The 23,731-nt window shown below is 41.1% G+C and overlaps 1 protein-coding gene across 4 annotated transcripts in view; it reads left to right on the plus strand.

Moving 5' to 3' along the window:
- GLP2R (glucagon like peptide 2 receptor) overlaps positions 1-16,303 on the plus strand; it is a 41,764-nt gene extending 25,461 nt beyond the window's left edge. For all 4 annotated transcript variants that reach the window (XM_027668438.1, XM_027668435.1, XM_027668436.1 and 1 more), the window contains exons 9-14: positions 3,357-3,417; positions 4,779-4,848; positions 5,654-5,742; positions 7,272-7,410; positions 11,516-11,557; positions 15,584-16,303. In XM_027668438.1, the coding sequence (XP_027524239.1) occupies positions 3,357-3,417; positions 4,779-4,848; positions 5,654-5,742; positions 7,272-7,410; positions 11,516-11,557; positions 15,584-15,922 (740 nt within the window). In that variant the 3' untranslated portion in view covers positions 15,923-16,303. The remainder of the gene's footprint in view (positions 1-3,356; positions 3,418-4,778; positions 4,849-5,653; positions 5,743-7,271; positions 7,411-11,515; positions 11,558-15,583) is intronic.
- The last annotated feature ends 7,428 nt before the right edge of the window (positions 16,304-23,731 follow it).

Below are 23,731 nucleotides of genomic sequence, written 5' to 3' on the forward strand. Positions count from 1 at the left end.
AGGAGCTCCAGGAAAAAAATCATTACTTTTTATTAAGGAATCATGTACAGTGGGGAAAGGCAGGTTTACTGCATAATTGCAAAAAAACTGGTTTTTTTTTCACATTTGAAACATGATGACTGTTCTTCAAGTTAAGTTGAAGCTTAACTTAATCAAGTTAACATAGTAAACAATTTGATGAAAATTGTTATTTAATACCTATGATGAAGAGATAAGGAAAGCCTAAGCAAAGCAATCATCAATCGTTTGGAATGCAGTTCCTCAAAGTTAATACTAAAGTTTTTCCAGGTTCCGAGGCAGAAATTTGATACATGAAATCTTTTTTCACCAAATATACTCATGTATTTAAGCTGAGAAGGACATCTACATCTACTATATTACAACTCAGATTTGGGGACTAAATCTAAGTACCTATTGAGACATCTCTGTGGAGGACAATGTTTTGTCAGGACAAATACTAAGCATAAACGGGAATATTCAAATATTGCATTTTGGTGCAAGGACAGAAATTTGATGGTTAAAATTGCCTCAGAAAATTGGTCTTGCCCCAAAACAACTGTAGTTTTTTAGAGTAAAGGTACTTGACAAAAAAGAAGATAAAATACATTCCTGTATCCTTTTCTGCACAGTCGGTACTGAGTCCCGTGTCCCAGACCAACTTTCTTATGTTTACAGGGAAATCAAATAGTTAATATTAAAAAAACCCTCAAACTTTTCTGATTATCTAACTATGAAGTCAAGTTTCATACGATTAAAGCAGAATTCTTAATTTTTTCATCCTCATTCCATCTCCCACCCTCTATCTCTCCTCTGCTCCCCCAGTATGATTTCTGCTGTGTTCATCAGGTGCTGTGAGGGGTGTTTTCAGATCACAGAGTTCCTGTGTCTTCTTAGAATCAGGAAGAGCTTAAATCTTTAGTTTAGTCTACCTGTGGAGGAGTATAAGGGTCCAGAAAGCTAAGATGATCCCAGATATGGAGGTAGAAACTGGAATACTTTATTGAACACGTGAGTGCAATTTAAGGGTCTTGGGGGCTGGACATGTTAATGAGGAGGATGGTTTATGATAATTAGGGGACTGACTATGGTAACTAGGGGATTACACAGGTTTCTGCTACAGTTACACAATTGATTAATATTTTCCTTAACCAGGATTGCATGGGGGAGAAGAAAACAAAGGGGTTTCAACATGGTTTGATAATTTCATCTTAAAGTCCTTCCTTATCCTGCTGCAGGAGCCAGATTAATCCACATAATTGTATATCAACAGGTCTTGTGAGGAAGGTCCAGTCCTTCAGATGCAGGGATTTCTCTCAGCATCTGTTGCCCAAAGTTTGCTGCATAGGCCCACCAAGCTCCTTTCTGCTGACAGCTGGGTTTCGGATCCTACAGAGGAAGGATTTAATTTTATCTAACAAGGTTAAATTTAGGTCACTAATACTGAGATTCTCTCTAGAACCAAAGTAAGAGGAAAAGTACCTTTGTAGACTGAATTATGTCAATGTTTCAGTGAAGTGGGATATTACCTTAATCTTTTATGCAACTCTATATATAGGCACATTGGAACTTGTCTTATTTCCTACAGCACTTTTTTCTCTGTCCTTCCTGTATTCATCCATTATGCTACTGTGACAACTATTTCTCAGGCTTGTAGTTTTGAACATGCTACCCCATTTTTGGCATCTCTTCTTTTCTTCTTTTGCTTCTTCCTTATCAGATATAAAATACTCTCCTTCCCTTTCACACTAATTCCCATCCTTCCTCATCTGTTGAAAGTTCCTGTCAAAGCCTAACACTACACTCCATTGCCCATTGCCAAGGCTCTAGGCTTTGTCCTCTGCTGTGCCCTACACTTTTGAGGGTCCTTGATTTCTCTGATCCCCTTCAGATTCTTCTTTAAAGGACCCTTGTGCTCTATCAGTATGGCCGTATGAGCACAGAGGTTGCTGATGCACCAAGATCACTGTCTTTCACGGTGCTTAGTGTTGTTTCACCATACTTCTGTATCTCTCTAAATCACTTAGTTGCTTTGATCACCAGCTTGTTGGACGAGTGGTGACTAGTTATTTTATTCCTTGTTCAAACTGCAATAGATAAGTTTGTTAAGAAATTTTCTCACTAGTGTAAGAGTATAAATAATAATGATCCTTCTCATTATTATTTTTACTATTATGCCTGTTGGTCATCCTCTATTGCACTCATATCTGCACCATATTCGCTGAAGGCTTTCCTCACTAATTAGCTTAATCTCTTATTTATACTTATTACCATCACTACTAAGATGGGCCCTCTGGCAAGTGTCTCACAGACATGCGTCAGCAGGGCTGAACTGCTCTCACACTGACTGAGACATTTCCTCAGCTACTGTACAGGAACTGCCTTTGATAACATCCCCTCATCATCCTGGGTATCACCTTTCCTCATGAGACCATGTCATACTCCCCTGGATCTATTGCTCTGTTAGCAAGTTCTCCATGCCCTGATTGTTCTCTGAGACCCACTTGTTGCAGCAATGCCATCTCCCACCCAAGTGAGACCCCTTTCATTTCTTTCCCCCTTTTTACCTGCTCAGAGATCTATTCTTTTAGAGAGTATTTTGGTTTTGAACCTTTCCCCATATTGCCACACTCCAGCTTTCTCCCTGACCTTAGCTAGTGTCCCAGAATACTGAATAATCCCTCTTCTGGCCCCGGTGACCCACATCTCCTTTCATTTCTGCCACATCCACCACAGACTCTCCCATGTGTTATTGGGCTGAGAATGCAGTGGAATGCCTGCTTGTTGTAGCTCACATGCCTTCTGCTTCTGATTGAGACTTGTGCCCACACATGTGTAGACCATTGCAATAATGCACTAATCCTTTATTTCAGGGTTTGTTTTTTGTTTTTTTTTTTTTTCCCAGCCTGAAGCCTGTGACTTCCAGGAAGGGGTGAGGGCAGCAATGGGGGAAGGGGGACCACAGATCCTCTTGAAGAGGTCCAGGACAACAATCCTTTATCAGCTCTTTTGAATAGGCAGAGTTTCATGCCTTCACTGAAAACCCTTTTAAGATTCAACAGCTGTTGCCTAAGGTAGTCTATGAGGCCTCATGTGCCAGTTACTTTGAATTCTCAGGGTCAGAAATTTAGAAAATTTCAAAAGGTCAGCAGTGTGTGTTTGTGTGTGTATGTATATGTCAGTCTGAAAAGGAAAGATTCAATTACACAATGAAGTTTCATTTTGTATTTGAACTAGACATGGGGAAAGCCAGGATTAGGTTGATTTTTGTACATTTCTAAATAGAAGACTGAAAAGCACTTATCTCCGCACCACACACTTCTGCAAGCTTGATTGTAATTGATGTCTTTTCCTTTCAGTTGTTCCGATCCTGTTTGTGGGCCCTTGGGGAATAAGCAGATCCAAACTGGAGAACACAGGGTAGGTTACTAAATAAAAAGAACCTTAGATCACTGTCTTTCTGTTTACTTAACTTTTCTGAAAGCCCTTGACAGTACTTGACTCAAGTACTGATTACTAGATTATAAAATACATACAGCACCTATAGATACTTGTTACATTTTCAAGGTTCCTTTTAGTACTTTTACATTAAACTACTTCTAGGAATTCTCAGATTCACTTATGCATGAATCAAGAAGTAGAATGAACCTTCACTGTTCCTGAGAGGAAACGTATCACATCCAGTGATCATCCACTTACATGAAGCAAGTTGTAAGCACCACCATCTTTATGGAGAGCATCCTCTCAGTAAGAAAAGGGAACCAGTGCTCTCCTTGGAGACCATCTACACTTTGCATTTAATTACTAACTATTCCCCATCATTTTGTAAAAAAACCAATTGTTATGAATGCGAATGGCAAAATCTTATAGTCACTGAAAGCTGATACTAATGAATGTGATCATATTTGGTGGAGGAATTAGCGACAGTAATGTGCACTAGTAAACATCACTTTTCCAGTCTTCTGGTCTTCAATGATGCTGTTAGTAGCATCACATAAACTTTGTGAGTTTTGTATGATTTCTCTTGTTCTCCTCTTATTATTCATGGCTTCTAGAGAATTTCATGTGGAATGCCAATATAGATAATAAGCAGCAACCAAATAATAATTACAGGCTCATAGAGTTAGATGTTATCTAAATCGTAAATGACAAGCCAAGACAGTACGGAACCTCAGGAAAGAGGAAACATGTGCATAGGACAAATTAGAAGGCTAGAGTAGGATAAAAGGACATAGATTCAAGGAAACAGTATGCATATTTTTTAGCAGGACATGAAGCAATTCCTGTTTACTACACAATTCTTAGTTTACTCATTTATAGTTTCCAATAGATAATTTAAGTAGGATGAATTTCATTATGAAGGTTTGGTGTCATATACAGTTATTTTGTGGATTCAAAGACTGAGTTTGCCAGATAGTTCTGAAGTTTGTGGTCCAGGGAAACATCTCTCAACATTCATGTGGAAAGATCTTCAGAATAAATACAACTAGAGTTGTTGATGAGACTCTTCCCAGTTTTACTCTGTTTCTTCTGAGGACCACCTGAAAAACTTGTACTGCATCAACTTCCTTTTGAAATATATACACAGGTTGTGTAAGCTTCCTAATTTTTCTATGAAAAATTATATATTAAATTGTTATTAAAATTATGTATTATATATACCTATATAAAATATAAACAGATAAATATATTAAATGTCTCTTTTATAAAAGTACATATTATATTAAATTATTATTAAAATGATATATTAAATTTTAATTACACTTCAAATTATTCTCCAGGTGCTGGGGAACAAATGAACACATGGGAATCTGGTGGATCATCCGAGGACCAATGTTGTTTTCCATTACAGTAAGAATTATATAACTCATATTTTTTCCCCTCCTTGGTCTTTTTAATTAGAACCTGTATCGTCCTTCAATATTTTGGAACAAATAAGATACAGTTTCCTACTACAGAAACATCATGGGGGATATGAAGTGACATAAGGGATAAACTATTGTTCAAATAATGAGGAAGCAGAGTTCTGTGTTAAAAAATTAAAATATAATTTTGTACTGGAAGATCGTGTATCACAAATTATACGCCAATCAGGCTGAATAAGGCAATGCAAAGTTCCTCAATTTTGCAACTTTAGTAACTTTTTTGCATAGGGCTTTTGGTCTGTGAAAGATAAATAGTTCATGACTCATAGGCATTTGCAGGTCTCATTAGAAAGAATTACTTGTAAATTTTTCTGGCTCAAGTCAGGACAATTTAATTAACAGAGGAGAGAATCAGTTGTAAAAAAATGCCCAGGGCTTTTTGGGCTGCCTAGATCCTCTTTATCTGAAGAATTGCAATCACTGTGGATTTTTACCACATCCTGCTTACCTGTCATGGTTTGGTGAAGAGTTGCATGACCTAAAGGTAAATAAACTGTTAGCTGCTTTGTTTGGAGAGAGATGATACCAGCAGAGTCTGTCACTGCTACTCTGTTCTCTCTGCTGCAGATGTGGCAAAAACCTGCTTGAATTCCAGCCTCATCACAACTGCATTCCAGTTATTTGGTGGCAGGTTTTGCAAGTGTTTAATATCAATTTTGCATTTATTTAATAGTTATATGATAAGTGTCATAACATTTATTTTAAGTAACCCATATGTATTTTTGTTCAAGGTTAACTTTGGCATCTTCTTAAAAATTCTCAGGATGCTGATTTCCAAACTAAAAGCTCAGCAAATGAGCTTTCATGACTACAAATACAGGTATGTAATAAGTAACACAGAAATCTAGGCCCTTTCTTTTTATTTTCTGATAACATCAGAAGATTGCCTGTTTGTCCTTAAATATTTACCTACCACCGCCAGGCGTAACAGATACTTAGAGTATGATACAGGAAAGCCATCTGGGAAAAAAGGCTCCACAGACATTTCCTTATCTGAGAGGTAAAGGCAGGTCAGCACCTATGTGCTGAGTTTTGTGGGCATTTTCACAAAGGCTTTGCAACGCAATGACATCCCTGCTCTCAGGTATCTTCACTCACACCTGCGGCCTGCGGCCTCTGCTGCTGTGATGCATTTTTCCCTTGAATATGACAAAAGGTCCTGAAAAGAAAAGGGTGTGAAGATTTGTGAGACATTGAAATGTCTCTTAGTGTTTCTGATCTACCTTCTTCCTTAGCCTGCACTCTTGTAGACCTTGGTGTGAGCTCTTTTGGAGGAGTCTCAATGGTACATCAAGGTAAAGTCTCAGAGTTGACATTTTCACAAATATCTTCTCACTTTGTGGGAACTACAAGGGCAGGCTGCTCTGCAAGAAGCTTAGGCTGCAGTGAAAACCTGGAAACAGTGGAAACATCAGGATTTAACTGCTTTCCATATCCCAGTCCTTTCCTGTTCTTAGTATCTTTTAGTATCATTGTGAACCCCTGGTTGCTACTACAGTCCTGCCTTACTAACATGAATTACTTTATTGTCAAAAAGAACCAGGCAAGGGGAGGGGGGGGGATGGAAATTTTGCTACTGACTTCCTCTTAAACCTAGTATTACATCCCTAACAAAAGAATATTTCCATCTTCCTTCAACAGTCAATGTCCAAAGGATCTCAGCTATATTCTGCAGATTGATTCAGGAAGGTGGTTGTGATGTACAGACAGCAATGCCTGTATTTAACATTGCCCAATGTTTTATATTATATTCCACTTTCTACTGCTTATAATTTTGCTAAACTTTTAAAGAGTCAAGCTATTCTTCATAATGCAAATCATCCTCATAATTCACTTTGTTTTGAGAGCTCTTCTTTCATCCATATAAATATGTCCCCAGACTCGTTAAAGAAGATTCTCTTCTAGCAAATTATTCTAGTTGCATTTTTTAGGAAGCAGATGACTGCTGACAGTACCGCAGGATGTTCTCAATGCAGCTACACAGAGCTTTCAGCAGTGACAGGAAGTTTAAGGACCCTGTTACTAGACCACTCATATTTAGCTATGTAAATATTTTTCTGTTACCTAACAACATAAGTTTGATGATAGCAGCCTTCCTGTTCTATTTCTTGTCCCTAACTTTTCACCTGAAACTCAAAGCCAAGATTCCTTCCTGTTCATACCTTTATGGTAGTATGTTTCAAAACTCATATCTGAGGATTTATTCCCAAAATCACAAAACTGCTAATACCATTCCGGAGTCAGAATATTGGGGGAATGTTTCTGGAATAATTTCTTTGTAGCTGATTTTTTTTTATATTTGTACCAAAGATACTTAAAAGTATAATAATCAAACATTATCTTTTTAAGATTGGCAAGATCTACGCTCGTGTTGATTCCATTGTTGGGGATCCATGAGTTTGTATTTACCTTCATCACTGATGAACAGGTGGAAGGACTTCCAAGACATATAAGACTTTTCATTCAGCTGACAATGAGCTCATTTCATGTAAGTACTGTTTTGCAAGTACTGTTTTTAGGGGTCATAGATCCATGTGCATATGCTGCTCACCTATATATACCACAAATATAGAGAATTCTTATTTAATATTATGCTCCAACCTAAAATGTCTCTAAATACACTATTGCAGTGACAAGATAAAACATTCACAAACTGCATATTCAAAATTTACTAGTCCCAATCACCAAAAAAGGAGTCAGACATCTTCAGAAACAGTGTATCCTGTGTTCTTTGATAATAGGTGACAGTTCATCACAGACACCTGAAAACAGGATTAAAGTGATCTATTTAAAGTAATCCCCGCTAAATCATAACTATGAGAATGTCTGTCCTCATCCAAGGTTTGGGTTCCATTTCCCTAAAGGATCTGTTCATTCACCTTATCTGCAAAGTGACACTATGGGCTCCTAGATGTACACTCACAAAAGTACTGTACTCACAAATTTTTAGAGCTAGGAGAAAAATTGTCAGAGCCCTTACAAGGATGGAACAGACACACAGACCAGTGTCTGCAGGTCAAAAAGAAGTTTCTTACCTATACAGTCAGCAGTGTTTTACAGATGTTCACACACTTGACTCCTCTTCAGTCACCCTGCCTTAGTCTTGTGAAAGTAGGCAGAAACCTGAGGTGGGAAAGGAAGAAAGTTTGACTGTAGCAACCCTGTGGCAAGCCTGAGGGGGTGAAGGACTCACACTCCAGTTAAATAGCCAATCCTAAGTAGTCCTAATCGTAGAGTGAGCTGTCACTGGAACTCTCAGATGGCCATTTATGTACAGGTATAGGTGTACTTCCCTATAATTATTTGCTCTCCAGTTTGCAAAGCCAAAGAACTGGACACTGGCACAAAGCACTGCTGTCTGCTTCAGTCTGAGTTCTGCAGAGCTGCTGAGTAACGACTCTTCCAGGTAGTACTAGTGAACCTGCTTAGAAAAGTTGTCCTTTACCCTTATCTTCCTGTCTTGACCTTCTTAGGGCAACAGGACAGCAATTTCCAGGCCTCCTCTCTTTACTGAGGAACCCATCAATCTCTCTGGCTACAAGTCCTTGCTCCTCACTAACTCAGTGTTCTGACACACGCTGCCCACTTCTGCAGCCTGAGGCATGAAGTCGTCACAGCATTGCTGCACTTTTCCCACAATTTTTGATGATCCTTGGTTTTGACCTTTATGTATGCACCCACACTGTGGTGTACGTATGCATCAGTGTTTTGACACTGTTTTTGAGGCTCCAGTTAAAAATTTCCACTACAGCTTGAGGGGAAAAATGTCCTAGTCAGCACCAGAGAGTTCCTGCAGAGCCATAACCCTGAGGGGCCCGCTGACATGGTGTTCACAGAATCACAGAATGATTTAGGTTGGAAGGGACCTTAGTGTTGGAGTATGCATTCCTCAGTTAGACGTATCCTTACTTGGGGACGTTGCAGTGGCTAGATGTTATTTTAAAAACACAGGATCATTTTAAGTGAAAATTTCATTTACTGGATTGTACAGAGAAATCTGATATATAAACCAGCTTACTCATCCTTGCTAGAGAACACAAACTTCATTCCTTTTAGAGAAACATTCATGGCTTGGCTGCATGTCATGCTTTAGAAACAAAATGTCTTTACAAAATACCCAAAGATCTTAGCTAATGTTTATTGCAGACTCTCTCTTTTAGCTATGGCATTATTTGTGAAGGGATTAGCCAAAAAGCGCATCAACTGTACACAGTTACATTTGTTTAGTCTGTAAATCTCCTCAATAGTTTTAAAAGACTGTTAAACTGTTTTGTTAAAGAAAAACAATTACCCCTGTGATCTTATCTGGAGGTTTAACTCAAACATTTTAAAGGAGCACAAAATTAAATTCTAAATAGGACTTCTGCTGTAGGTATGATGCTGCTTTGCTTTAGAAAGTGGAGCAATCCAAATACCTTGGCTCCCTGATGCATGCAAACTGCTAGCCACAGGAAAAACTACTGTTTCTGGTGGAGAGAACACGTTATTTAATGAGTAATTTATCATGTTACCATTGTCAATGGAACCGAAAAAGAGTTGTGAGGCTTACGTGTGCGTCTATCCTTTTCTATGGGTGTTTATGCTAATGAACATTTCTTCTGAATTTTTGATTCTTCTTTTTCACTCATACTAGGATAATTCTGAAATTGTGTACTTGAGAAGTCACAGCATATTGGAAAGATTTCTATGTGTGAAATTCAATTTATTGGGAAAAAATGAGTAAGAATTAAAGAAATCAGGATATAAAATGAACATCAAACTTGATGTTTGTAAAACATCAAGGGGTTCTCTGTAATCAGCAGAACTTTCCACCTTCTGGTATGATTTCGCAGTGCTTCTGCTTGTCACTGCATGCTCTGGTCCTGCAGGAGCAGTGAACTAGATTCACAGAGGGATTTACAAACTGAAACCAGCACAGAGATGTCACTTGTGTTCACACAGGCAGCTCCTAATCTGGTGAGTCTCTGCTTTTCTGGCAGTGGCTATCACCAGGCTTAGCAGTCAAAGAACTCAACAGCATCATGTAGTTCAAATCCTGTTTCTGCTTGCAGTGCCTGTGAGGCTAAATTTAGAGCTCATAAATAAAACAAAAAAACCCCAAACCACCCACCAGGTAAAGACATTTTCATGAACTTTCTACCTAAAAAAAAGAGAACTATCTCCAGGTGCAGGAGCAGTTCTGCATAAAAAAGTTGCTTTTTAAGCTCTTAAATCTGTACTTAATATCATATGTGAGAATATATTGTAATTATAATAGTTATAAGATATAATTATTATAATGTATTATAATTGGTATTTAATATCATCTATTATTAACTCCAATGACCACAGTATTTTGTGATTTTTTTTGCATATTTCCATGAAATAATTCAGATGCAAAAGATTATTTAAAAGTTTCGTTGATAAATGACATGCCAAAATTAACTATATCTTGCTACCATAACCCAGGTGAAGCACGAAAAATGACAGAAATAAAATACATGGAAAAAGCAATTGTCACTGGTATTTCTCCTGTCCCCGTTTCCACTGGTGTGGCAGATAAACTGTTTGTTTTCATACTTACTGTATATATGCTTAAGGAATTAATGACTCCAAGCCTTTCAGGATTGCTAGACAATTAACAGTGGCCTCAAAATGCTATTGGTTAACGCTAGGTATAATGAAAAATATTGAAGATTCTGGGTATGTGAATTTCTTTTTAAGCTTTTGTCTGAGAAAAGCAGAAACATTTCTGGAAAAGTATGAGTGTGAAACCAATTGAATGCTGTCAGTTGCATTGTATACCGTTATAGCACTTTTGTAGTTGTGATATAAACATTGCCTTGAGACTGAGATTATTTTTCTCTTAATCAGCACTTGTGTCACGGATGCCTTTAGACATACCAAAAGAAGGGCATTTCCTGAAGAACTGGGAATAAATCTGCATGTCTGTGCCAGCCTGTGGAGTTGAGATGCAGCCTGGAAGCTGCTTTGGTCTGAGGTCAAACACAGAGAGAAGGCAAATGGAAAAAATAATTTTGGCATTGGTTTAAAACAAGTTCAATCTCTAGGATTTTTTTAAGGTGTTTATTTATATCAACTTTGAAGGAACAATAGCAATTCAAAATAGCTGTAACACTCAATACAGCTGTACTTTGAATTAACACCAATCACTTAATATAGAACTAATTTGTAAAAAGCACCCAAATGAGATCTGTCTCAGTAGTCTCATATGCAAACCCCAACAAACACATAGGTAGTATGACAAACCAAGTAGCACTTTTTTTGCCTTAGCATGTTTAGAAATAGCACCAGTTATAACAGTAGTGTTTTGGGAAAAAAGTATTATATGCTAGCGAAATGAAGTTCAAACTGGATTGTATATAGTCTCTTCTTCTCAGTATCTGCACAAAATGTGCCCTGCACTTGCCAAGGCACTGCACAAAAACAACTGACTGGGTACTTCAATAACAATAATAAGTAAATTGGTTGCCTTTTTGAAAATTAAGCAGCATTGTTTATATTTATGGCTTTAATAATAATGTCATCCTTAAACTAAAGCTTCATATATTTCCTGCACGCTCATTTTTCCTCTCACTTTCTTTCTCTTACAGGGTTTTTTGGTAGCAGTTCTGTATTGCTTTGCTAATGGAGAGGTAAGACAGTTTATGAGAAAAGTTTTTAGTTTGTTAGTAAAGTATATTAATGACACTCAAAAGGATGAACGCACTGACCAGCTCTGCTTATTGAGAACATGTGTGCATTCTTTCGAGCTGGTAAAATTTTGTGAACAGGACAGCAAGAACTCTCACAGCTTTAGGATTCAAATGCAAAGTATTTCCACTGAAGCCTGAGTGGTGTCTGAGATACCATGATACGAGATAACCATACTGGAGGTATGGTTAGCCTGTGGTGTCTGAGATACCACCAGAAGCTTATGGTCAGTCACACACCTAAACCCCACTCCTTTATTCAGCTGAAACCCCAGACTTCATGGTTGACCAGGCTGAACCCCTTAGTTTACCCCTGAACTCCATGTGAAGTGACCATATTTAGGGTTCTGTGATATCTTAGACAGTAACATGCTGAAAAAATAGTTTAATAGAATCACAGAATGGTTTGGGTTGGAAGGGACCTTAAAGATCATCTTCCAATCTCCTGCAATAGTCAGAGACACTTTTTAATGTGTGCACATCCCTAAACTTGCTGTAAGGGATTCCTTCTCTGGAAGTTGTCTCCTGCTGTGCCTCAAGGGACAGCTAGGGGTTCAATTTGCTCTGCATCAGGATTTAGACGGAGCAGGGATGACAGCAGAGAAAGCTAACCTCCTGCCAGTATGGCGCGAAGACTGAAATCACACCAGGTTACTCAGAAGTTTGTCCAGCTAAACTCTGAACCCCCTAGCCCAAGGACAGAGGTTCCACCACCTCTCTGGTCCTCTCTTCCAGTGCTTCTCCATACTCAGGAGGGAATATTTTTTCCATATATTGTCATAGAATCATGGAATTTTTTTAAGTTGGAAAACACCTTAAAAAGATTGAGTCCACTTGTTAACCCAGTACTACAAGTCTGTCACTAGATGTCATGGTTTGAGATGGCCCCAAAATCCAATTCCCTAGCTCCATTCCCCCTCCCACATCTCAACCCAATGTGAGATGGGTTTTTCCAGACAAAACACAACCAGACTCAGAATGGGGGAAAGGGAATATATTACAATGACTGTACAAATAAATACTATAACACATTATATACACGATCACAACTATCTCTACCATGACATATAGTATTTACAATGGATCAGATCTCTTCTCCCCTCCAAATAAAAGTCCAGGAGGGAAAGAAGGACAGATCCCTTCCAGTCTCTCAGGGCAGCAGCTTCTTCAGAGTAGCAGAAAGCAGTCTATCTCTCTCTCTCATGCATGCAGCTGTTGCTGGATCTCTGCCAGCACTCACGAGGGAGGTATCCAAGCTCCCTCGGCCCCGTCGCCAACCAAGTGAGGGGTCTTCCGTGGATTTCGTTACCCCAGACAAGGCCGTTCCACCACGTCATATCACGAAGACACAGGGAGTCTTCGTGACGGTCTGGTATCTCCAGGAGATTCAAGCTCCTTGCAGGGCCTCTGTGCCCTGCCTCAGGCTGCCACCTTGGCAGCAGTGCAAGGGGGGAGCCAAGGTCACCCCCTCTGCATTCCTCTCCGTCCCGGTCCAGCTTCCCAGGACGCTCTGAGCTTCTCAGCTCTTCTCTGCAGTGCATGTTGCACTTCAAGGCTCTTTCAAGTAAGAGTCCATCATCTTCCTCCTTTCCAGGAGGTCTCAAAGGAGTTTGGGGGGTCTGGTATCAGTTCTTACCCCCAGAACTCTGTAACTGTGCCACAGGCTCTCTTTCCTCGGCTCTCCTTCCAGGAGTCTTCTCTGCGGTGCTGCATGTTGTTCCTGCTGCTTCTCTGGTTTAGCTCTTATCAGTTGGCTTTTAGCCATAACCTCTGGACGCTGCCGCCGCTTCTGCTCTGTCTCTGCTCACTCACGATGGAAAACATCTCCCTGTAGCTCACAGCTACAGACACATAGTCCAACTTAACACTGTTCCAAGTCTCTGTAGCCCCCAGCTGGGGCTGGGGGGGCCCCAGAGGCCCTGAGGGGCTCCGGGCCCCTTTCCTCGTGGCTCCTACAACATGGCTACTTCTTCTAACAACCCAAACTACCACTCTTCTCTTCCGGTGCTTGTGATATGTTTACATTTCTGCAGGAGTGCTCATTGGACAGAACTTCAAAACTTCCAGGGGTTTCCACCCCTGGGGGTTACCACTTTTCTTAGCCTCTGGGGGGAAAACAAGGTTCAAACCACTACACTAGACCATGTCCCCAAGTGTCACAACCGCATAAATGTCTCCAGGGATGGTGACTCAATCACTCCCCTGGGCAGCCTGTTCAATATAGAATATTTTGCTAATGTCTAATATAAACTTCCCCTGGTGCAACTGGAGGCCATTTTTTCTTGTCCTCTCCCTTGTTCACTGGGAGCAGACCCTGATTTCCCCTGGTTCCCCCATCCTGTCAGGGAGTTGCAGAGGCAGAAGGTCCCCCCTGAACCTCCTTTTCTCCTGGATGACCCCTCCCAGCTCCCTCAGCTGCTCCTGGTGCTCCTTTCCGTATATATTTCAGTTTGTAATCACTGTCTCTTGTGTCCTACCAAACCCCTCTGCAGAGTGCCTGACTCCACCTCCTCCATGATCTCCTTATAGAAAGTATCTGGGCTTTGAAGTGTAAATATACCTCCTCATAGGGCAAGTGCCCCAGTGCTGATCTCTGCTGATAACTTCAAGCTTATCAACACAGTTCCTGTACTGGGGGTCCAAAATTAGTCACAGTATTCAAAGGTGATCTGAGTAAGGGAGAACAACTGCTTCTCTTGAACTACTACTGGCTCTGCTCCTGTCCATACAGTCCAGTGACAACTGCACGCTGCCTCTGCCTTATCACTCTGACTGCACAGAATCATATAATCACAGACTGGTTTGGGTTGGAATGGACTTTAAAGCTTACCTCATTCCATCCACATCTCATCTAAATCTCTCCTCTTGTAGTTTAAAACTGTTCCTCTCTCGTCCAATCACTATCTGCACATGTGAAAAGTGGCTCTCCCTCTTTTTCTATGTCCTGTTTGGGCACTGGAATGGGCTCTGAGGTCTCCCCAGAGCCTTACTCTTCTCCAGGCTGAACACCCCAGCTTTCTCAGCCTGACTTGCTACAAGCTACCTTGGAAAATGATGCTGTGTAGGCTGTGGAATTAATCTCACTTAATTTTAAATGTTTTCTAAGTTGAATCTTGCTATCTGTACTTCCCTTGTATTTGACCTGGGTGCAGACCGCCACTATTGGAATAAACAGACACATATCCAGCGTCAGAACACTGGCACAGACAGTTGGCATGGGACGCACTACACAAACAGGACTACAGGAATTGGACACCTTTCTAAAGGCATCAGTGAAACAAATGGATGGGCTTTCTACTTAAATGAAAAAGAGAACTGGCACTTGTCGGCAATAGAGGAGTGCTTGTCTGACACTTGTGAAGGGCACAGAACTGCTATCAGCTCTCATCAGCAGTTGAAAGTTGCTCTTTTGGCCTTCTACCATCTGGTCCAGCTGAGTTCTCAGGCCAAAGTTCTGCTGGTTAGAGCCAGGGGAAGTCCTGGTCCTCCACATGGGGCTGGAACCTGCCCTCCAGCTGCAGCATGGGCTCAGGGGGTGCAGGCAGTGGGACACCCAGTGCTGAGGATTTCAGTCAGGCTGCCAGATAAACAGCTTTAACAAAACAAATCAGCTCCACAAGCACAACATTCTGGCAAAATTGCACGGTCTTCATTTCCACAGTGCCTGGGCTTTCCTCCACTCCATCAGGCTGTAAACTGGGAACTCACTTGAGCTCTCCCACACACATGCATCAGATTTGCAGAGGAAAAACTTTCCTTAGAGTGCAGAGGTTGGACTTTTCAGGTTGACTTAGCCAACAAGTCTGTTCCTACCTTACAAGGACCCCACCAGGTGCAAGTGAAGCCCCAAAGAGTCAGGAAGCTCAGGACTGCACAGTTCCTCTCATTTTACATCTAGTATTTGTGTTAGTGAACTACAGGGTGGTCACAAGCCATCACTATGACCAGACTGTTTTCTCCTCCACCCAGGTGAAAGCAGAGCTCCAGAAGCAGTGGTCCCGTTTCCTACTGGCAGATCCCTTTGGCTGCAAACTCTGCTTTCTTGGGGAAAACATAAAATACCTCAGAAAATGTTCACAGAAGCGAAAAAAACAGCACTTCAGCAGCAAACACCGCTTGTGCCTGGAGGGGAGCAAACCCTGGGGCATGCAGCTGCAGCAGGTGCTGGTGAGGCAGAGGACAGACTTCAACCTGGAGCCCTGCTCCGCACTCCCATCCCACCCACGGACAAGCATGTCAGAAAGCAGCGAGGGAGAGGTCACCACTGGAGAGACAACTGAGGAAGTCTTTGAGGAAAGTGAGATTTAGAAAGCTGTCCACTGGACAGCACCTGCCAACAGCCAGTGCTGTGAAAGATCTTCTCTCACCTCCAGATTGTTCAGAATTCTGGGATGTGCAATGCAAGGAGGAAGGAGTTAATATCCCAGATGTTCCAGTTTTCTTAATCTGAGAAAAATCATATCTGCATGTTGCTAACCTGTGTGGCTGGGTAGAAGAGGTCTGAATCAAAAAATGCTCTGAGCTGACCAGTCTGGAAGGTAACTGATGCTGAGAATGATAATCACAGGAAAGCAGGATGTACTCTGGAAACAAGTGGACTCTGAATGCGCATTGTGTCCCAGCAGCTTCATCCATACATGACTGCCCTTTGACTCACATAATAAAGAAGTCGTTAATTTTTCTTTTTCATAGGATTGTTTCATAAATAAAGATATGTGTGTGGAAGACTCTTTACAGATTGAAATCATCCCCCATCTCAAAAAACCACCCCAATTTCAGACCAAACCAGACACATTTTGTTTAAGCAAAATGACAGGAGATACTTATATACATTAAATTCCAAAAAACAAACTTGAGTTGAACCAAACTTCTGCTTGCATTTTAATTTTCACATACAACTCATCCAGAGACCTATGAAATTCAATTGTTTGTTAAGATCCAGTTTCCAAAGTGGTGAACATGAGCCAATTGGCATCCTGAAAAGAAGAAAAAAAAAAAGGCAGCAGAAAGGTTAGCAGGTAATATTTATCTGCAATATAAATGCCTGCCCTAGGTCTCACGTGTTCATTCTCTAGCCTGCAGCCAGTTACATAGCACAGTTATTCATTTTCCCTGTACTTTACTGGCGAGCATTCTATTTCAACACAGATGCCTGCAAATGTATAAAAACCCATAACCTTGGCAACTGACTCCAAGTTCGACCAAGAGACCTCTAGAGGATCCTTCCCGCCTCAACCAGTCTGTGTTTCAGTGAGAACACCATATATCAAATAACCGTTTTTAAGGGCTGCTTGTGGGTTCTATTCACATGGTTTGTCCCCATCAGGTGCCCATGCTGTGCCTGCCCTTCTGGCTTTCCCTGCTCCTACACTTCTCTATGGGGAGGCTTTGATCCCTGCTTCTAGCTGCACAACCCCAAAGGACACTTTTTTAAGACAGGGGGCTTATATCTTCAATGTATTGTTTGAGTAGTATGATTGTATGCAGCTTATATAACTTACCAACGCTTTTAAAATTATTTATCAGACTAAAAAGGTTTAGCCACGTAAACTTTAGCAGTTACAATACACTGTTTTGTTGCAAAGAACAGACCAATTAATTGACTAGCACTAGGTCAAGAACATATTTGAGCTATCACATTTCTGGCACTTTAAAAAGTATTTCTTTTACTGTTCTATCTGTGTTTAACAATCTAGTTAATCAATATAAAGTTTATATTTCAGTAATATATTAATAAAGTGTAAATATTTGATTCATTTAAAAATATATCTGCTGTTTTAAAACGCTTTTTATTTAAATGTGCATTCTGTTTATATAGCATTTTACTGCAATGGATTTCTTCAGCACCCACTGGAAACATCAGACACCACACATATGTCATGTCTTCCCCAATTTAAAATAGATGGATTTCTTCTAGAGCTGTTGTTTAAGATATTAAAGAGCTTGAACTGGTTTAGAATGTGTTTTACTTGGGTTTTAAAAATATGTGAAAACCATAAGGTTTTACTTCACCTCAGTGAAATAGTTTACTTTTTAATTGCATTGTAAAGTGTTTCAGATGATCAAGAAACCAGTTTTCTGTGCTCTCAACAGCAGTCCCTGTATCTGGATTTTTCCTTTCTATTATGTGTTTGGGCTTTTTACCTCTTTCAGTTTATTAAAATCAACTGTTGTTATATAAGCAGGCCCTGGAGGCCTGAGGTCTGATAAAAACAATCATCACATGGATTCCTTCAGAAAGCATGTTTTAAGTAGATAAATCAGTAAGTTTCATCATAAGATTATAGCATTATTTATTATACCATTAAAGTATAGAAGTTGTTAAATCTAGATGGCCACACACATGAGGTCTTTTTAGAGAATTATTACAAGCTCCTCAGTTCTAAATAAACCATTTCCAGAAGACAGCAGGGAACTCCACAAATCAAATATGTTTAGTACAGTCAGTGTCACATCTGTGGAAAGTCTATAGGAATGCTGACTGTCCTCCTGAGGAGCTGAAGGTCTGTAACCAGGTATCCTCCTGGGATCGTCCTTCCATTCTTCATGGAGCCCCAGAAGGGATAGTACAGCCCAAGGAGCTGATAAAACCAGCTGGAGTGGGTCCCTGGGCTGTGACAGAAGCCAGATGACTCTCCAGGGATCCTACAAGTGCACAAACTGGACAGACAAAAACAGTTGGAAGAAAGAACAAGAAATATGATCTTGCTTGGACAAAAAAAGTGGAGGAGACAGACTGACCTAAACTGGTATTTGTTTACAAGTGACATTTTATGTAAATTACTTATCCAATTTGCACATAGACTAATTGTCAGACAACGGAAACTTCAACATTCCCCCAGGAATGCTTGTGTGGACCCAGTAAGAGGCCTTTTCTCTTTATCAATTTATTGTTTCCCAGATTTTCACTGCCCTATGAGAAAGCCTGGTGAGAGTCTGTGTTCTTCCCTCTTGGTGAGAGAGCCCATCCTCCCACGGTCCTGTCAAGTTTGGGTTCTGCGGAGTCAGTCCATTAAGTAAGACAAGGTGACATATTAATGCTTAGGTCATCAGAGACAACCCATTCCAAAACCCGATTCCCACAGCTTTGGAGTTGTCTTTGCCAAGGATTTTTCTTTCCATCAAAACTTGCATGACAAAAAACCAAAAAAAAGCAAAAACAAACAAACAAACAAAATTGAATTTCAAGCCTATAATAGCTTAAGAGGTTCAGCAGAGCTTTCCCATTAGATGTAATGTGATAATGATCCAATAGGTACAAATAAGGTTTATTCAGTCTCAGTCATCTGCTATGAGACATACTATAAATCTTTATGTTTTAGTACACATAGAGCATACCCTTCCAGACACAATGGCTCCTTCTACAGCCAGAGATGTCAACTATATGCTAATTATTCATGAGTACTTACATTCTTTGTTAAATATATTGTTTCTACATGACAGAGCCTGTGCCTCAAAGGTTCAAAAGTAAAGCACAAACATTCCAATCTGGAGAACTCTGTCAGCTCTGCCTTGGAATCGATAATACTGGTCCTTCCTTTCAGGACACAGCTTCTTCTTTTCATTTACTTCTGGAATTTTATCACTTTTTCCAATGAGTCTCAGCTCTCAGTAAAGGAAATTCTATGATCTGTAAAATTCTTCCTGATGTTAGTAACTTTTTTTTTTTCTTTTAATCAAGTATATTTTACTGACATCATCATTTTTCAGCTTTCATAGCAACAACGGTTCTGGATTTTTAACTATTTCTTTTCAACCTGCCATTCAAAATCTCACAAACTCCCTGCTGTGCTAAAATGTCATCTTGTGTTTAGGTATCTCTGCAGTCATTCCTGGAGCCACACAGAACTACAGTGAGAAGCAGCTGCTTGTGAATTGTGTCATTGCAATTAGCTCCAGGAAATTAAAGTTCAGCTGCCACATAACCAGTCCTCAAAGTCTCGAAGGCTCAGTTCCCTTGTGCATTGTGTTCATCACATTGTAATAATTATTTTCTCCCATCACAGCTAAATACTTTCCTTGTTTGCTGTTCAGCTTGTTTCTTTGCCTTCTCTGGAGACAGATCTGATTTTAAGCCCAGCATCACCTCTGTAGACAGTGCCCAGTAGAGCTCTTGGGCTGCTCACTCACTCCCAGAGCCTGGTCTCTTCCCTGCATGCATCTGAGTCCCTCATTGACAGCCCTGTCCACCCAGTATTTCATCTCTGTCCCATATGCGATAATCCTGATGATTTTACCCTGTTCCACATGGGCCCTTTCCTCTCAGGGCCCTAGTTTCCCTGCCTGGAGGACCATATGATTTCCAGAAAATGGTTGGATTTGGAGGGAGTATGGTTTACTGCCATGTGGAGACCTGACTCCATGTGATGTGTACCTGTCATGGTTTGAGATACCCCAAAATCTGATTCCCTAGCTCCATCCCCCCCCCTCCCACATCTCAACCTAATGTGAGATGGGTTTTTCCAGACAAAACACAACCAGACTCAGAATGGGGGAAAGGGAATATATTACAATGACTGTACAAATAAATATCATAATACCTTATACACACGATCACAACTGTCTCTACCATGACATATAGTATTTACAATGGATCAGATCTCTTCTCCCCTCCAAATAAAAGTCCAGGAGGGAAAGAAGGACAGATCCCTTCCAGTCTCAAAGCAGGAATCTCTTCTAAGGCAGCAGGTCTCCTCATCTCATGCATGTAGCAGTAACTGGATTGTTGTAGCTGGATCTCTGTTCAATACACACAAGGGGGTCTCCAAGCCCCTCGGCTCTCCTTCGGTCCAAGCGAAGGCCTCACCTGTGGACTGCCAGCAGGGACCAGACTCACGTCACCACAGGTATATCACGAAATGCAGGGGCATCTTCGTGAAAGTCCCTTCCTCAGGGGATTCAAATTCCCCTTTGCAGAGCTCCGTGCTCTGTCTCAAGGCAGCGGGGGGGGCGAAGCCCTCCTCCACATTCCTCTCCATCCTGGTCCAGCTTCCCAGGATGCTCTGAGCTTCTCAGCTCCTCTCTCTCTCTCTCTCTCTGGTGCTGCATGTCCAAAACTGCTCTCCAAAATAGGAGTCCATCTCCCTCTTTTTTCTCAGGGGGATCAAAGGAGTTTTGGGGGGTCTGGTATCAGTTCTTACCCCCAGAACTCTGTAACTCTACTGCTAGCTTATGCTGCTTCTCCGGTTCAGGTCTTATCAGTTGGCTTTTAGCCATAACCTCTGGATGCTGTCGTCGCTTCTGCTCTGTCTCTGCTCACTCACGATGGAAAAACATCTCCCAGTTCACAGCTACAGACACATAGTCCAGCTTAACACTGTTCCAAGTCTCTGTAGCCCCCAACTGGGGCTGGGGGGGGGGACAGAGGCGCCCCCCAGAGGGCTCCTGCCCTCTCCTCGTGGCTCCTACAACATGGCCACCACTTCTACTACCAAACTACAACTCATCTCTTCCATTTGCTTGTGGTATGTTTACATTTCTGCAGGAGCGCCCATTGGACAGGACTTCAAAACTTCCAGGGGTTTCCACCCCTTGGGGGTTACCACTTTTCTTAGCCTCTGGGGGAAAACAAGGTCCAAACCACTACAGTACCCTAAACCAGAGACACCACATGGGCCACATCCACAGCAGTGATGATGAGGCCAATTGAATGCTCCTGGCTTCCTCTCCTCCTTTGTCTTTAAAGGGTAGTGCTTAGGTCTGGCTCAGTGTACTGCTCTGGGGTTGCAGTGTGCCCTGCTGCAGTCCCTTCCTCAGGAAGACAGCAAGGCTGAGCAAAGACAGTGTAAAACACTACCTAGAAGAACCTAAGGAAAGCAATGACAACAACAAAAAAGCACTGTGGAAATTCTTTAGCTTTTTCCATTCTTCTTTGTCTCTCAGAGAAGGAAACAGGTGGATTTATTGAACTTTATTTGAAAAAGGTATCACAGAAGATCACTATCTATCTATCTATCTATCTATCTATCTATCTATCTATCTGTTTATCTGGTAACTTGAGTATAGTCAGAACATTATGCTGCCTAGAGCACATTAAATGTGGAAATCCCTGAGGTGTCCAGGAAAGACCGATGTTCTGCCTGGGTGCTGCTGCAGCTCACACACAGAGGGATAGTCCTATAAGGAGGTAGTGAAAGTCAGCACAGAAACAGCAGTAGAGGTAGATAAGGGTGATGAAGTCTGGTAGAAATGAAGAAAGTGGATTTGTGGACAGGACTTATGGAATTGAACACTGCCAGGAACAAGAAAGGGTGTTGCAGGATAACAAAGCAGACATACCATTTAGAGGGAAAGGGTGCAGAGTGGAGAGGGAGACAGCAACTGTAGGAACTCAGGGAATAACCATTACGAACTGCATCAGCAATCTGAGTGGGAGAAGAGCTGGCTGGAGAAGTGCCTGGATGAGAAGATGCCCTTGGATGACATAATGTGTGGTGGGAAGAAAGCAGGAAGAAATGGGGAGGTCAAAAGGAGAATCATTTACTGGAGGCATAGTGGGAAGTTAAGGGTTTGACTCTGAAACGAGGCAATGAGATAGAGGAGTGTGTATGGTCAAGGCAGGAACTGAGGGACTTCAAGGAAGTGCTTGTGTCCAAGGGTAAAGGGGAGATGCTGTCTTTGCTGGGTGAGCAACAGGTAGGTGTGATTGTAAAAAAAAAAGCACAGGTCAAAAGCAGCAAAGGCAGTATCTGTGCAAGAAAACCATTTAAACTGACAAGACCACCATTGTGCTGGAGCCATTGCCTATTGCCATTGCTGATACTTCAGTGATTACTAATAGCTCCACACATGGATTGTAGAGACGACTTGGTATTTTCACTGTTGTAACCACCTCATTTGTAAACCAAGCCTGTGCCCAAACTGCTTGTCAGGTCTTCTCTCCTGTACCATGTCATAGAGGTAATGCTACGGGAAGGTTATATGAGTTCCAAAAACTCATGGGAGACAAAAAAATCTGTCAAGTGCTGTTTAACTACAACACAGACACTGTTGGGGAAGAGAGTACCTCAGCAGAGGGTCAAAGTGTAATCTAGAGATGAATCACAATGTATTTCATGTGTTCCTTACAAAGTTTTCTTCTCCCACCCTTCTCTAAGAAACTGGTGCGTACTGGTCACTGGCATGCCAGGACACTGGACTATACGGACCTTTGTTCTAACCCAGATTTTTACTTTTCACAGACTTGGGAGGTAAGAAATGAGTTTGCTTCAGCAATAGAGAAGACTGAGGAAAAGCATAAAGCAACAAAGACCAAAAAGGCATTGAGCACACATCTGCCTGTGATATATGTAAGCACCACAGCAACTAGACTGTTAACTACGCTCTTAAGCACACAGCTGCACACATTTGCAGGCATTTTCATGATAATGTGAGCCAACATGAAGGATCCCTGGGAACTGTGAGTGGTGCTAAGATGGCATCCTGACTAAACTCCCACATTTTCACATTTCATCACAGTGTCATCCAGCAGCCTTGCTTCCTTTTACATAGACTTGGAGAAATTGGAAGTGCAGTGGGAAGAGCCCCTGAAGCCTGTACCTGTGAGCAGAGCCATGACTGGTACTGTAGAACTCAGCTTAAAGAAAGACATCCAAGAAGCTGATATAAAAAAAGAGTCCCGGTCTCTGAACAAACAAGCATACAAATGATACAGTCATGAAGCATTTCCTAAGTCTACCAAAAAAAAAAAATAAAAAAAATCATAGCTCTGTAAATAAAAAGACTGTAACTGCTGCTGTAGCTCACAGACACTTGAGTGTTTGGTCTTCTACTTTAGAAAACAGTAAGTCAAAATCAAATCAGAGATGGATGTTTTCATCCTCCGCTTTCAGGGACTTGTGAACAAACCAGTGCAAACAGCCTGGAGCACAGACCAGTGAGGCTGGACTGTTTGTGCCTACAATAAATACTTCACTAAAGCATGTTTGTAATTTTTTTTCATTTGTATAAGGACTGAGACAGTAATTTCCAGAAGTGAGATTGAGTAAGAAATGTGACATGAATATTTCTGTGGTTTGAGTCAAGCTAGAAAATTCTGACTGCCGAAACCTTCCCTGTGCGCAAACAGCACTCCTTGGGCCATTTGGTCTCAACCATCAGTTCAGAAATTGCCATATA

Source organism: Corapipo altera, unplaced genomic scaffold, assembly GCF_003945725.1.
Source record: "Corapipo altera isolate COAL_440 unplaced genomic scaffold, ASM394572v1 109, whole genome shotgun sequence".
Classification (NCBI taxonomy): Eukaryota; Metazoa; Chordata; class Aves; order Passeriformes; family Pipridae; genus Corapipo; species Corapipo altera.